We start from the raw sequence: 16159 nt of genomic DNA on the forward strand, positions 1-16159 counted from the left end.
GATGATTCTTCTTTTTTTATGCATTTTCTCATTCAAAGATTGGCTTTTTTTGCAACCTGGTGTATGAGTGTGTGTTGAGGGGGAGGGGTTATCAGTGTATTTAGTTGAGATTATATTTGTGGTGTTGAACTGGTCTTCCAAGGGAAGTGAGTGTCATGGAGATAGCCTGGGAGAATGTGCTGAGCCCGGCTGGATCTTCAGCCGGCAGGAAGGCATAGTGGTCCACAGGCAGGAACTTGCATTCTGTCAACTAACTTTGCTTCTACACACGCATTTTCCAACACCCCCAAACTGCCATCTGTATTTTTGCCTCTGTCAGGTCTTTTTCTGACCAAATGCACACACACACACACAGGAAACCGCTTGTGCGGCTCCTAAATAAGCTGATGTGTCATGCCTTCCTTTCTGATATTTCTGCAAAAGCTCAGGAAGGAGGCTGCAGCACCTCTCTTTTTTCTTCCTCTTCTTGTCCGCGGTGTGAGACCTAGCGACAGCAGTCACAGTTATCTTCTATAAGAATTTTGCAGCTCCTGTGGTGGGAGACGCTGCCACTCTGGAGAGCCATGAGCCACTGCTGTGTGGTCAAAGTGATCACCTTGACAGAGATCCAACTCCTACAGGTAGGGGGGAATGATTTAGATACAGGAATTTAGAGGAGGATCACTTGTAGAAAAGTGCACTTGTCTGAATTTGTTTGCATGCAGGAGAGATTGTCCTTGATTTTTTTTTAAAAAGGCACACGATTAAAACCAGAACAACCGAATAGCAACCGTGGAATGTAAATCGTTTTGATCAGTTCTCCTACCCAGTCTTATCTTCCCACATATTTCTCAATCTAGACTGTGGTTCCATCAAATTTCCCGGTTAGCAAGCTCAGCAAAATCACAATATGACTGGAAAGGATTTTTGTTCCACTTTCATGTTATCGTTATAGATTCAAGATTGGGGGGGAAATATCATTAAATGTTGCCACTATGCATTCCCAAACTGTGTCAATATGTTATGAGGCGAAGCGTTTTTTTGCAGAAATGAATCCGAGCCTCCTACCAAGTTTGTCCACAATTTGTACAGCTAACTAATGTCCCCATCACCCAGAGTTTCATAAGCTCTTGGATTTTTCTGAAGTGAAAGGAGAACTTGGGCAAGAATGAAACTGAGTTTAGCAAGAGCTTTTCTTCTAGAAGCAAAGCCAGTGAGGTTGGTCGTTTCAATTGTGTTGCAGCTTTCAGTACTGACCAGCGAAATACACCTTTAACCTGCGAGGTAAATAATACAACTATTAATGCATTGGATGAATAGAGGATGTCAGGTGTGTGCTTTTTAGAGGGTACATAAATTCAACTATAAGGTTTAAGTTACTGCAAGGCATTGCAGTAATATCCTTTTCCTTGTGATCTAATTTTACTGACTGATATCAATCATTGGACGGGATCGACATCTTGAATCATACAAAAATCCTTTAGAAAATGTTAGTGATACAGTGAAGAGAGGTTTCATTGAGACTGATGAATACAGGGTATGCATGTGGAATTTGGGAGATTAACTGTTTCAGACCTTATAATTGATGTTTGAATATTTCTAATGAGGATAATGGAATTAGGAACATGCAGATGATTTCCTGAGGACATAAAAGTTTAGCCCTTTTTATCTGGATTTAGGACGTACCAATGTAAAGGGGAAAAATATGAATGCCGTCTTATGTTTGCATGTCAGCGTGAACAGTGCAAATGTGTGTAAACGGAGGGTGAACCTGTGACCTCTTCGCTGCCAGTAGTCCAAACACTGGCTCAATTGTTGAAGCAGGTGCTGGCGGCCATGCTGGAGAAAGAGGGAAAACCGAAGGGTCTGAAACATCCACAGCGATCCCAAACTCGAACCTTGATTGATTAGATTCTTATCTCATTCCTGACCCATGTGTAAGGCAGGCACTGATCGTTTTCAGCATGTCCACTTCACACATGCACAGGCCCGCCATTGTCACGGCTGGCCTTGGTGACTGAAGCACCATTACTGCTCAAATCTAATCAGATACCCTTAAGTGGATAACAAGCGTGTCTCCGGCATTTACAGTAGTGAGAGGGCTGAAGTGAAACCAGGACAATCCGCTGTCACACAAAGCAGATGCGGTGTGCAGCAATTCTGGCATCTCTCCTGCTATCCGTAGTGGAAAAAAAATGTTGATTGGCTAACAACTGGGATCTTGTTTGGCCAGGAGAAGTCAGATAAGAGCTCTCAGTTACTACTGACAAGTTGAGTATTGTGATGAGTTTGTTCTTAGTTGGGTGGATGATTGGTGAATAAGGCCAGCTAGTCCAGCTGACGAAGGGAATTTAATATGTTTGGGTGCGCTGGTACATTGCTAGTTAAAAACTTAAATTTCTGAATGCTCTGCCAGTTGATATTAAATGAATAAAAAAGCAAGTTATATAATAAAATGAAAAAAGATCAGTTTGTGAGACTAACTTTCTTCCTGCTAGGAAAAAAAGGAAAGAAAAATCAGTGCCACTGCTCTTTGGCTGCTTTGCTTTAGTATTTGAGCTGCTGCAGCCAATGCTAATCATTAGCTTCACAATCCAGCTTTGTGCACTTCTATTTTCCAATATTTGATTCATAAAAGGCTGTTTTTAAGGCTTGGTAAATACTTTAAATGTGTCACCACGACTGTAGGAACAGATAAAATGAGAAATCTCTTCTAAAATCAGGTTTCGCCTGCCTACTCAGTGACATTACAAACTACAGGCAACTTTGGCTAAATCTGCTGCTGGAACAGCTGCTTATCAGCTTCATACAGTTCTGATTGATTAGTCGTGGTCTGTCACAGAAAAAGTACTGAGTTATTGATTTAAGACAATAGTTCAGTCTAAAAGGAGGTAAATAAAATTTGGACACCAGCCCAAAGATACCCACAACTGAGCAGACCAACTTTGTAAGACCACTGCTTAAATAGAACGTTTTTTTTTGTTTTTTTTTGTTGTTTTTTTTAGGCGCTCTCCAAAATACTTTGCAGGCCATTAACTAATAAAGCAAGTTTAAACAGTAAACTTCTTTGTGAGAACTATGCGAGTAGGAAACTTTGCCATTTTAGGTGAGATGTCCCCTTCTGAAAATAGCCCCAATTTTACAATAATGAAGACCTCAAAATAGCTTTACTGCCCCTGTTTTCTTTTTTTGGGAAACTGATAACGCTCAACTGTCTACGTTCAAACCAATGAATGAAAACGCTTGGTTAAAAATGGCATTAGAGGAGTTATTTAAAACCCTTATTGGAGAACAAGGGTCAATTGTGCTGCAACAACCCCTGGAGCAGGCAGCAGAGGACACTGGGAGATGACCACCGATTGGTCAGTCGGACCAAAGGGGGCGGTCCTGATGATTAGTGATAGACACTAAAGGCAAATATCCTGCAGTGATCAAACCCTGGGTGATCTAACAGTCTGGCGTTTGAAGTGATTATCATGCTACGCAACATAAAGGCTTACGCCCAGCTGTGGACCTAATTAGTTCACTTAGGGCTCTTTATAAAACCCTGGTAGGGGGACTGGAAGGGACAGACACTCACTGGGAAGTCAGCAACCTGACAAGACAGCAGCAGCGGATCTGGATCCCTAAAGTTAACCTGCTGCCACACAATATTAAACCAATCCGAAGATTTCCTGAGAATGCCACACTTAAGTGACTGCAGTTACTACAAAATGCGGGATGCGACCAGAGCTTCGAAAGTAAGACAAAACAAATTTGAAGTGTCGTCATGTTGTTTTATTTTTTTTTTTTATTTAATTTTTTTTTAGACTTACTTTTGAAATGTTTAGATACTTTGTACTGATCTAGGCAGTAAGAACATTTTTAAAATGCAATAAAAGATACCAAATAATACCAAAATCTTAAGTTCAGGTTTAAACTGCACCACAACCTTTTTTCAGTTATTTAATTATTAATTATTTAATAATTATTTATTCAAGTGTAAAAAAAAACCAGGATCTGCTAGTCATGAAGATATGTTTATGACAGAAATGTAACTTTAGCAGGGGGACGTTAAAATGAGTGCTAAACTGCATTTGACAAAATACTTGAAACCTGTAAATCTTCACTGCCTGTCTGACTAATAATGGAAAAATCTATATCCGTGTGTTGAACGAGATGATAATTTTGCAGCTGCTCTAAACAACTCCAGTGAACACATTCTTAGTCAGCGCTGTCTCAGCACATAAGAAACGATGTGCAATCGCCCACATCCTGATCCCATTTTCTCTTTGGTCAACAAACTAAACGGTTGTATTTGGTTGTTTTTGTTTTTGTTTTGGTCTGCAGGTACAAAGCCACCTGGAAAACTCCAAATTCCACCTTCACCAAAGCCAGAATCAGCCGGTGAAGCAGTACCTGACGTTGGGCTCCAAGTTAGCCTCGTCCGCCGGGTCGGGTCACGCTGTGCAACATCCACACACCCCTGGGCAACCGCTGGCCACCGTTCCCATCATGAGGAACGGACACATGCCCCCCGTCAGCGACGGCAGCAACCCCAACAGCCCTGTCACCCTGCTCACCATGGCCAATCACGACAGCGAGGTGAGTGAATGAACAAAAAAAAAGAAGAAAGAATCCTGACTTTGTGGAACTGAAATTGAGAGTACTCAAAATGTGTCTAGCGCTGAATGTGAAAGGGTGAAATCGCAACAAAAATACGGAGCCACAGAGACTGGGTGACATTATGAACTGTGGCTCAGAATTTTTGAAGATTTCACAACATCCTTGGAACTTTTCTGTCAACAGACCGAATTCCTGTAAAATATTTTCTGCCTTCTACCTTTTTTTTAACAGATCTGCTTCCGTTTGAAATCATTTACAATTAAGAGCAATGGGTCACTTTGTTGTGATGGATAGTTTACAAGTTTATATGCAGAAAGGAACTAGTCATCCAAACAAAGTGGTGCCACTATTGATCTCCCTTTCTCTCTGATGTGCTCATCAATAACTTCAGACATGCAGTTTCTGATGAGAGAATCATTTTAAAAGGAGGTTAATTGGCTTGGTAACAGTCGCATGTGGTTTCTTGCCAGTACGGGTAACAGTCCTCCAAACATGGCCGGGAACAGTGTTGGGCAAGTTACATCCAAAATATAATACATTATATATTACTAGTTACTGTCATTTGAAAGTAATTAGTTACATTACAATATTACTATATCTGAATTGTAATGCGTTACACTACTTGTGTATTACTTTTGAGTTACTTTCAACAAAATAGCAAAAAAAGATAAATCTTGTCCCACTGGCAGATTTTTCTACTTATTTCAAGTGAAAATGTACTTGAAACAGGTGAAAATTGTCAAATAAGTTATTTTTCTGGTGTTATTTTTCTGGTGATGACTCTAAATGTTGAAATAGCAGTAAAACCACATTCATTGATGAAATGACATAAGGGATGGAAAGGAGGGATGGCAGTTTTACAGGGGGGATGATTTGGACCGTTTTTATTTCAGGGGGGATGATTTGGACCGTTTTTATTTCAGGGGGGATGATTTGGACCGTTTTTATTTCAGGGGGGGATGATTTGGACCGTTTTTATTTCAGGGGGGATGATTTGGACCGTTTTTATTTCAGGGGAGATGATTTGGACCGTTTTTATTTCAGGGGAGATGATTTGGACCGTTTTTATTTTAGGGGGGATGATTTGGACCGTTTTTATTTTAGGGGGGATGATTTGGACCGTTTTTATTTTAGGGGGATGATTTGGACCGTTTTTATTTCAGGGGGGGATGATTTGGACCGTTTTTATTTTAGGGGGGATGATTTGGACCGTTTTTATTTCAGGGGAGATGATTTGGACTGTTTTTATTTCAGGGGGGATGATTTGGACCGTTTTTATTTCAGGGGAGATGATTTGGACTGTTTTTATTTCAGGGGGGGGGGGGGGGGGGGGGGTGATTTGGACCGTTTTAATTTCAGGGGGGGTGCCATCACATCACCCCTCATCCCCCCTCAACTCGAATACTGCTCACACGGAACTCAGAACTTCTTCATAAATAACTCCCAGAGAGAAAAAAAACACCAGCAAGCTAACAAACAAACCAATAAAGCTCTCAGAGTTAACAAAACGAACCAGAAATCAACAACTCGCAGCTGTTTTAACTTCTCCTCCTGATGGGCTGCAGGTGTGGTTTAAGGCTGATTTATGGTTCCGCGTTACACCAACGCAGGCCATACGCCGTGGGTTACGCGAACTACTGCGTACCCTACGGCGAAAGCTCTGCGTCGATTTAACGCGGAACCATAAATCCGCTCTCACAGCGCGACTGACTGTGAGCCCGGCTCGTGCAGCTCCTCGCCGACTCCGCGCTCATATATATTTAATAAATGTATAAAGCCCATATATTCATAAAGCCTCACTTGGCCAAGCCCTAACGCTGAGACCATGGTAGATTTAAGTTACACGCGGACACGCCGCACTGTTGACTTTTCCCTGCCGGCTCTGCTCCCTGAACAGTCCCCACACCGTTTCTATAATACATCCATGCCCCACACACACAGTGTCCAGCGGCGCTACGTTCCGCCGCGCCGCGTTCCCAACGCTTTTTTCTGTTGTCGGGATGTCTCGCGGACGCGGTGTTGGTGAATTCTTTAAAAAACAACAGCTAAACGGGTTAAAATGCGTTGTAACGCGCGTTACTTAGATTGTAACGAGTAAAATATTACCGAAAATGTATTAGTAATGCGTTATATTACTGCGTTATAGCAAATAGTAATACATTACTGTAATTGCGTTACTTTTGTAACGCGTTACCCCCAACACTGGCCGGGAAGAACTTGTCTGTTATTGAATTAGTCTCCCAACGGTTCCTCCCTGTTTCCATGGCTATTATGGTTTGAATGTTGAGATCTCCGAACACATGGACAGTATACCAAACGTTATCAGCCTGTCCACGAAATACACTGAAATTACTCTTTTCTTTTAGTTTCCAATGGATGAAGTTATTGATGACCTAATTAGCCTTGAATCCGGTTTCAATGATGGAGGCTTGGATTGCATGGAGTCTAACATGATAATGCAAAACAATGTAAGTATGAATCACATCAAGTCTAACAGACACATTCAACCCCCCTTATTTAAAAAAAAAACCCACCAGACTAACTGGTTTGCATGTTTTTGTTTCGATTTCTGCATCCCTCCCCTCTTTTGCTTGCTAAGCTGTTCCCCACTGTTGTGATTAGCTTCATGTCACGTTTGTTAACGAATGACTTCTCTCCTCTTTAAAGACTTGAAAGCTCGGTTCCTCCACCAAAACATTCAGGTGTTAGCTTGACTAGCTTGGGAAAATGGGGACCCAACTTACTCTGAGGTCAGATTAAGTCTAGAGATGAGTCAAAGTTCAGTCGGGCTTAGCGACATTTGTCACATCTCTAAAGAGGTTTTGGTGAAACTAAGCTTACTAACTTGGGAAAATATAGGTTTTTGAAGTTGAAAGGTTTTTTTTTTAGCTTGTATGACAGCATGTATCAAACTCTGGCTGCTATTTCATGGATATATCGCTCTTAAAAAAAAATATTGATCATGGAAATTCATTTAATGGATATTTTCAGGGTTTTTTCCTCTTTTCACATCAACAGGTTTGCACTATTATCACATCTTGATACTGTTGATACTTTTGATTCTGAGCCAACCTTTCTTTATTTTTTAAACATTTGTTTTAAGGTTGGTTCTTTCATCAACCTTTACACTGCAAAAACTGCCCTTCTAGAAACAAGCATTATATTTCCATAAATCTAGTCAAAATTGTCTTATTTCAAGCAAAAAAAACCTGTCTATGGGGTAAGAAGATTTTTATTGACTACAATTCTCAAAATACTCTAAGATAGTCTAATTTTCTTGAAACAAGTAGTTTTTTTCTTACTCAGAAATGAGTTTTTGCAGTGTGCAGAAATCCAAATCTAGTCCACTCTAGAGGAACTCCCGAGACACTTAACTTTTTTATTTTCTTTTTTTAAAGGCTCTTTTAACTCCCCTCAACAATTATTACCAACATCTATTTTAATTATCTTCTGAGATGCTTTGTTCTGATTTAAGAAATGCCAGTCTAAGAGGATCCTCGGGACACTTTTGGCCATTTATCCCCCCCCCATAATTGCTACGCATAAAACAGTTAAGATCTTTATCCATCCATACTCTGTATCCATTTCAGCATTGCAGGTGGGGAGAAGCTGGAACCATCTGTCATAAATCAATGGGTAGCATACATCCCAGACAAGTCCGTATTCATAGAGGTTTATCTTTTTTTTTGGTATTCTTATGCTGGGAATGTCACGTCCGGGAATCTTGCTGGTGATACAGAGAGGGACACAAACACACAAAGGCTCCCACACACAGATAACAGACTCCTCCACACTGTAACAGAGAAGGAATGATGTGAAGGGAGGAAAAGATAAGGGGAAGGATAAGGCAAGAGGAGCAGGAATGGAGGAGTCAGAAAGTTTCCGAGGTAGACAAAGATGCCGCAGAGTCGTGAAGAGCGAGAGATCTTGTTGGAAGGAGTTACTGAGCCGTTGGTTCAGACTAATGCATACACTCCCCATGGACTTGTTCAGAGATGATACCATGCTTAAATGGATCAATTCATCCTAATTAGTCATACAGTGTGATGCATCACATTGTTTCGCCGTGTCAACGCAGTCAGGAACACAAACGAGAGAGGGATTGAAGTGATTACTGTAGTAGCAGGAGGGGAACTGTTGCAATCTATTCATATCATACGCATGTGTTCTTCTCCTCCTCATTGTTCTCATCCAGTTTTTTAATCTTGAACACAAAAAAAAACATTTTTACATGCATACCAACTCTAGATATCTCACACAAACTGTTCTTTCTCCACCTCTTTTTCCCTTGCTTGTATGTTCCCACCCGTCTCTCGACTCGGCATACAGCTTTATCCCATTCACCGCTCTATCGGCTGCATTTGACACACATGTCATGGGTAAAATTGGCTGTGCGCGTCTCGGAATCCGTGGTGACTTCTGTAGCATCTTCTCATAAATACACAAATGCGAATTAGACACACATGCGTGTCAGCACGCTATATCCCGGCATGTCCCCCCGCTCTGTGAAAAGGCGGCATTATTGGAGAAGTGAGGCTTGCTCCGCCAGACGAGAAGAGGCCCGTAGGAAAACAGTTTTGCCTCTGTTCAAGCAGTTGACCTGGCTAGCCTTTTCATCTGATTGTATGCCGTTTTTAAACAGAGCGCATCAGTGTCAGGGGGCATTCTGGGATTTGAAAGAGGGGCCTTTTTTTGCTGGATCGCGGCACAACATCTGGTTAAATCGCCCCCTCAGAGAGCAGCAAACCTGAGTTAGAGGTCAAGAGTTAAGATTATCTGACCAGATTACCGCTGGATTAGACCTTTGCGAAGTTGTTTTTGTCCTCTTTGTTCATACAAAGACAACGACGTAATCTGAACGCAGCAGTAATTGAGGGTTTGTTTGTCCTGTCCTGCTGTGGCAGACAAGGGACTACAGCCAAGAGTAAAAGGCCCGGGGGCTTTTAATCTTCTCTACCAGCCTCCAATTGTTATTGGAGGCTGGCAAAAAACAACTTTTTGCTTCGTCTTTTGTTGAAGCTGCATATGAGCCTAAAATGTAAATGTACCTGCCTTTTGAAATGACCTTCTCTCCCTCTTTCTCCTCCTCCTCCCCTTCTCTGCTCTCTGTAGGTGTCCCTCAGTAGCAGCATGCTGGACGTCTATGGGGGTGAACCAGGTATGAACCCCCCTAATGGTGGAATGAGCCCCACATCTAATCCCACAAAGCTCACTGTAAAAAAGGAATACACAGGTATGAACTCATACCATAGTTCTGGCAAAAGAGCTACGAGTTCCAAAGTTAGTAAATTGCTCACTTTGGTGTAAAACCTAGTTAGTTAGTTAGTTAGTGATTTATTCCGAACATGCAAATGATATATAACGTAAATATGAACAAGTAAAACAGAAATAATAATACAAAATGGCCGATCAAGACAATTTTACAAAACAAAACAAAATAAAACAAAAAAACAGCATAAAACAAAAAAACAGCACAGTAATTTCACTTGCATGTCCGAAAAGGGGTGGGAAGAAGTATAACTTATTTAATCCCGCCCCTTCTCCATAAAATATTAACAATATTTATTTATGTCCTTCTTATTTTTACATTACTCTTTTCTTAATTATATATAAATATATACATACACACACACACACGCACACACATACATACTGTACGTACATAATATACATATACACACAAACATACAAGTACACATACATACATACACACACATACACTCTTTTTTCGTTATATTTAAAACCTATAAATAAAAAACAAAGGAAAAAAGGAAAAGGAAAACTAAACTAAACAAGAAGTTTCTTTAAGCACTGAGGCTTTTGTTGGCTAAAAATGGCAACCTGCTGGCAGAAGTCTAGATATGGTTGTCATGGAAACAAAGTAAATCCTTAATTATGTAAGATATTCAACAGTGTCCTACTTGCCAGTGACTTTATTGATTAACATCAGAAATGTATTGGCTTTTCACCAGAGTACAAAAAGTACAGAAAACAGAGAGCCCTTAAGAGAACTTTAAGGGAGAAAAAAAATGATTTAGGAAATAGAAAAGATGCCTGAAGAATCCTTCACTTTCAGTGGGCAAATAAATTGCCATCTGTTTCATTTGAGTGTGGGTAGAGAGGACAATGGGCTGTTACACAGACTTTAAATTGTCTTGATTGAATCAACAGACACTAATTGGGAAATCCAATATCAGGTCCCTAATTATGTAATTTGGAAGAATGCGAATACAAATATGGATGCAATGGCATTTTTTTTTTTTGTCCTTTGCCAGGACAAATAACTGTCTCACTGCAGAGTAATTAGTCTAAAAGTAGTCAGGATTTTTTTTTTTTTTTACACTGAGCTTCAGACATTCAGACATGCCAGAGGGGATCAACTGGGCCCAGTGTGTGTGTGTGTGTGTGTGTGTGTGTGTGTGTGTAAGGAGGTCAGAGTTGTATCTGCGGGGTAGGCTTGTGCACACTCTTTCGCACGGTGACCCCGGAACTGAACTCCCCTCAAAACAACTGATTGTTTGTCTACTAACTGGACCTTCTGTGGACCTTTTGTGATCCTTGTCTCCCCGACTCTAAATTTGTGCGCATTGCTAATCATTTCGTTCCTCTCTGATTTATTTACTCTCTTTTTTCCTTTTTCTTTTGACAGAGCATGACACCAGGGTGATGGCAAAAGAGCGGCAGAAGAAAGACAACCACAACTTGAGTAAGTGTCCCCCTGCTGGCTTTCAACTCATTATCTGAGGCTGAATTATGCTCGTGTTTGTCGGCGCATCAGATGAAGAAGCTCTAATCATCCCCTCGCTCTTTCTTTTTCAGTTGAAAGACGGCGACGATACAACATTAACTACAGGATTAAAGAGCTGGGGACTCTCATCCCAAAGTCGAATGACCCGTAAGTGGCAGAATTTTAAATATTTTGACAGAAACAACCCACCTTCTCCACGACTGCAAGGGCCTGCATGGAAGGAGAAGCCTTTTATTTTTTTTAAATCCCAGCACAAAGACCCACCAAATCCTGCTCACTGAATTAAAACAAGAACATTTCAGTCATATTTCAAGGGTACAATTGAACTTCCATTGTCGTCCGCGCTCTTTAAGATGTACATCCCCTCGTGGGGTCGCCCCGGCAGTTCAGCTCAAAGCGTGAGTGATGAGGAGGGGGTCAAATGCAAAGAAGCGAGGCCGCGCCATTCGAATCAAACGTTGAAGCGCGATCGGAACAGGGAGACGGAGCAGTCGAGCGCCATCCGTTGAACTTTGCTTCAAATTTAAATGGAAGGTTAGCATTGTCACCGTGCCATTAACACAGGATAAAAGAGATTATTAGTGCTGATCACACCGACGACTCTCTCGTGTGGAAAAGGACAATTTTACTGCGGGTTCCTTGTCCTTTTTAAAAAAGTAATAAAGCCTGCAAAAGAATGACTTGCACTCTTGCACCTCAAGTCCACTGCTCCATTTTTCTCCTCGCCTTCCCACTTAGCTCATTTTCCCCTCACCTATTTTTACTCAAGGATTAATTTTACCACACAAGGAGGTACAAGAATGGACTTTCCACATAGCTACTTAACTATTCTATTAAACTCCCCATTCCATGTCCTCCTGTAATGTCCTAAGGTGAATAATTGCCCCATGCAAGTTTCCATCTCTTATTCATATCATAAAGCAGAGGAAAAAAGAAAACCTCTGTTAAAACTTTTCCCTTTTTTTTTATTGAAAAAGGATATTCTGCTTTCGTCAGGGGGTTCTGGGTAAAAGGTCATCCTTTCTCTTCTGCAGTGACATGCGGTGGAACAAAGGCACCATCCTGAAGGCTTCGGTGGAATACATCAGGTGGCTGCAGAAGGAGCAGCAGCACGCTCGGGAGCTGGAGAGCCGTCAGAAGAAGCTGGAGCAAGCCAACCGGAGGCTGCTGCTGAGGATCCAGGTGAGAAAACCACAGGTGTTTGTGCGTTTTTGTGACAAACTGGGAAGAAATACCTATGCTGCATTTATATGAGCCAAACGTTGGCAGCAAAATCTTTTTCTGAGGGTTGCATGGTAGCGTTATCTGAGTTGGCCCATATGGGGCCCAACTGCCCAATAAGCTTTCCATTTGGGCCTCATAGTGCAGAAAAAGCTTTCTAACCCCACAGTGCACAAGTACACTTATATCCCAGATGCATTCTTTCACCCAACCACCAGTTTTGTTTACAAGCGGTCTCTTTGACCTCGTAATCTCATTAAATTCGGTGTTCATTACCCGGTGAATAAAGACAAAAAGGTTCTCTCTCAGAGGACAAAGTGGCATGCTTCCAAACAAATGTTTGCACTTTGATATTTTTGCACACATACACAAAGACTGCTTTTTTTTGTTTTCTGAATCAATACATGGTTAGAGGACAAAGTCCTTAATCACCCAAGGCTGGAAAACTACCTTGGAAACAATGAGGATAAAAAGATAGCCACTGTAACAAAGGTCAAACAGGGCTTGTTGATGCAATTGTTACAACCTGATTGTGTATGACAATAGTGTGTGTGTGTGTGTGTGTGTGTGCGTGCGTGTGTGTGTGTGTGTGTGTGTGTGTGTGTGTGTGTGTGTGTGTGTGTGTGTGTGTGTGTGTGTGTGTGTGTGTGTGTGTGTGTGTGTGTGTGTGTGTGTGTGTGTGTGGGAGAGAGAGGATTGTGTGACAATGTCCAAACTTCCCTACCTGACCTCAGTATGAGGAGGAGATGTGAACAAGGACGTGTGGTGTTACTCCCTGTGTTAACTGTCAGTGTGTGGACACATTATAGGGCTGGGCGATATGGACCAAAAGTCATATCTCGATATTTTCTAGCTAAATGGCGATACTCGATATATATCTCGATATTTTTTCTGTGCCTTAATTGGGGTTTCCCCCAAAGCATTATAGCATAGCATCTCTGTTAGCTTCATTTTTTTCTGAGGCAAACCCTTAAAAAAACAGTCAGTTTTAATACAAAGCCTCGTGTCAAATGTCACACAGGTTCCTTTATTAACAGAGGTCTGCACAATATCAAAATGTATAAAACAAATGAAATAAAAATAAACTGCCTGCATATATAGAATAAAAATGCAATGAATTGAATAAAATAAAACAAATATCCCTTTCCTGCATGACAAGTAAATTAAAATACACTGTGCAATTAATACAATGTAGACAGTAACAGGTAGACTTTTCCACTGAGGTTGACAGCAAATAACAAAACATTTGTGCAAATCTCAAATAAAACATTCAAGTCAATTTGTCACAAAATAAGCTTTATCAAAATCATTAAAAAAAAAATGTAAAAAAAAAAAAAAAAAAAAAAAATTTAAATCGATATAAACGATATTGTCTCGTACCATATCGTGTTTGAAAATATATCGATATATATTAAAATCTCGATATATCGCCCAGCCCTAACACATTAGATAAAATACTGACTCCGATTTGTTTTCCAGGAACTTGAGATCCAAGCCAGAGCACATGGACTCCCGAACATGGCCACCACCTTGGGTACAGTGGAGTTATCCTCCCACCTCCTCAAACAGCAGCAGCAGCAGCAGCAACAGCAGCAGCAACAACAGCAACAACAGCAGCAACAACAACAGCAGCAACAACAGCAGCAACAACAGCAGCACACTCCTCCCCAGACCCAGCAACCGCAGCAGCCCCCCCTGTACCAGGAGGACCCCAACAGTGACTACCTCCAGAGGATAGCCGTGGTGGCCGGCGTGCCCAGCATCGCTGCCGTCAGCGGGCCGCAGGAGCACCTCCCCGGCGCAGACGCCTGCACCACGTTCTCCGACCCGCTGTCCCACTTCACAGACTTCTTCACCGCCACGCTCAAGGAGGAGAACCAGCTGGAGGAGATCCTGATGGACGACCCGCTGTCGCCGTTCGGCACCGACCCGCTCCTCTCGGCCGGCTCTCCCGGAGCCGCGTCCAAGGACAGCAGCCGCAGGAGCAGCTTCAGCTCCGGCGATGGCGACGACCTATAAGGGCCTGCCTGCCTTCAGCGTCGTTTCCCGTCAGCTGGAACCCTCCGGGGTTGTCTTTTGAGACAACCAAACCGAAGCTGTGGCCGGTTGTGACCAACTGCCGGGGTTGGGAGTCTTCCCAGTGACAGCTGACAAACTCTCCTGCACCCGCCAAAGTGCCACCCGTCTGTAACGTACTGGACGGTCCCAGAAGCAGACGCTCTTTAAAGCGGGACCAGACCGACCTCCGTCCCGGACTTCTCTGCCTCCCAGACAGAGCGGAAGCAGATTCGTAAAAACAAAACAAACAGAAAAAATGAATACATAAAAAAAGGGAGACATTTAATCAGCACATAATGTAAATGACTACGCCTGCTATTTTTTTAAGTCAACACTGTGGTGGTTATACACTGTAATATATGTAAAACAATCACTAAAAACGTGCCAAAACTGTCCCCCACTGTCTTTGTTGATGAAAATACTTTTCAAGAAGGTTTTAACCAGACATTTGCATCATATAAGGGGCTTTATTTGACCTTTCAGCTTTTCTTCAGAGAGAACTAATGTACTCACCTTCATGTCTAACATATTGGCCTTGTTTGTCTCTTTGTTTTCTGTTTTTTTTATAAATAAGTGTTTTTGTATTTATGTATGTTTAATCAATGTATTCATAAAAAAAGATATATATTAATGTGGAGCATGTTGCATTTTTTTATTCCCCCGTTCTTTTTATCTTCACTCGGTTGGAAAAATATCTCGCATCAAAGGCATCAACATTTTTTTTTTTTACTGCAAAATGCCACACACACGAGATGTAGTAGGAATATTAGGTATAGTATTAATCAAACACACCCAAACATCACAAAATTACCACCACATGAGCATAAAAGCAGAATTATGGTCCCAAGTGTCGAAACATAAACTTGGATCAGAATGAAAAGAATAAAGAGTCAAAGCCTGTGAGGTTTCATCGCAGAACGGGCAGGGTCGGCTCGCAAGGTGGTTGATGGGAAAGGAGAGACGGAGAGGAGGGAAGTTGGATAATAAAGACAAGTAGAGGAGGAGTGATAATTCTGATGAGTCCGCTGTGAGCTGATGAGTCCTTGAGGATGAATAATGGCAACAGATAAGGAGGTGCGAGGAGAGCTTTTAGCAGCGAGCTAAGAAAAGTTCCCTTGGTGATGCAGGCGTGAAAAACTTGAGCTAAACACGATCTGAAATCAATAGATCGAGTAACTTTGCAACCAAGTGGTGTCAACACAATGCCGAAGAGGAAAGACATCATCATTGGCCTCAGAGGAGCAGTTGTCGCCGCTAACCAGTCTGGGGGGAATTACAAGATTAGCGCCGACAATTTTAAAGGAAGATAATAGACATAGGAAATAAAGAAGGGGATGAAAAAAGGCTCAATAAGTTATTTGGAAAAGTTCAAACCCCATCACTTTTAGACAAGACTAAAGTAGCGATGGTTGGCCATAACCCAAAGTACCAAGTTTAGCTAAGACCAAACAGCATACCATCTAAACACACTTCAAATCAGATCACAGTGGTTGAGTGGTGCCACACAACCTGCACACCTTGCAGTCACAAAGTTGACTGTGAACTTTT

General features: G+C 41.7%; 1 protein-coding gene across 2 annotated transcripts; it reads left to right on the top strand.

Annotated features, from left to right (window-relative positions):
• Positions 1–482: 482 nt before the first annotated feature.
• Positions 483–15248, top strand: tfec (transcription factor EC). Of its 2 annotated transcripts, none has more exons than XM_061714874.1 (8): positions 483–620; positions 4309–4563; positions 6951–7052; positions 9697–9742; positions 11234–11290; positions 11404–11479; positions 12367–12514; positions 14033–15248. In XM_061714874.1, exons 1-8 carry the CDS (start codon positions 564–566, stop codon positions 14570–14572), a joined length of 1281 nt encoding a protein of 426 aa, XP_061570858.1. In that variant the 5' UTR covers positions 483–563; the 3' UTR covers positions 14573–15248. The 2 variants fall into 2 exon arrangements, with proteins under 2 accessions (XP_061570858.1, XP_061570857.1); XM_061714873.1 differs by lacking the exon at positions 483–620 and adding an exon at positions 3476–3719.
• Positions 15249–16159: the final 911 nt, after the last annotated feature.

This window comes from Cololabis saira, chromosome 23 (assembly GCF_033807715.1).
Source record: "Cololabis saira isolate AMF1-May2022 chromosome 23, fColSai1.1, whole genome shotgun sequence".
Lineage (NCBI taxonomy): Eukaryota > Metazoa > Chordata > Actinopteri > Beloniformes > Belonidae > Cololabis > Cololabis saira.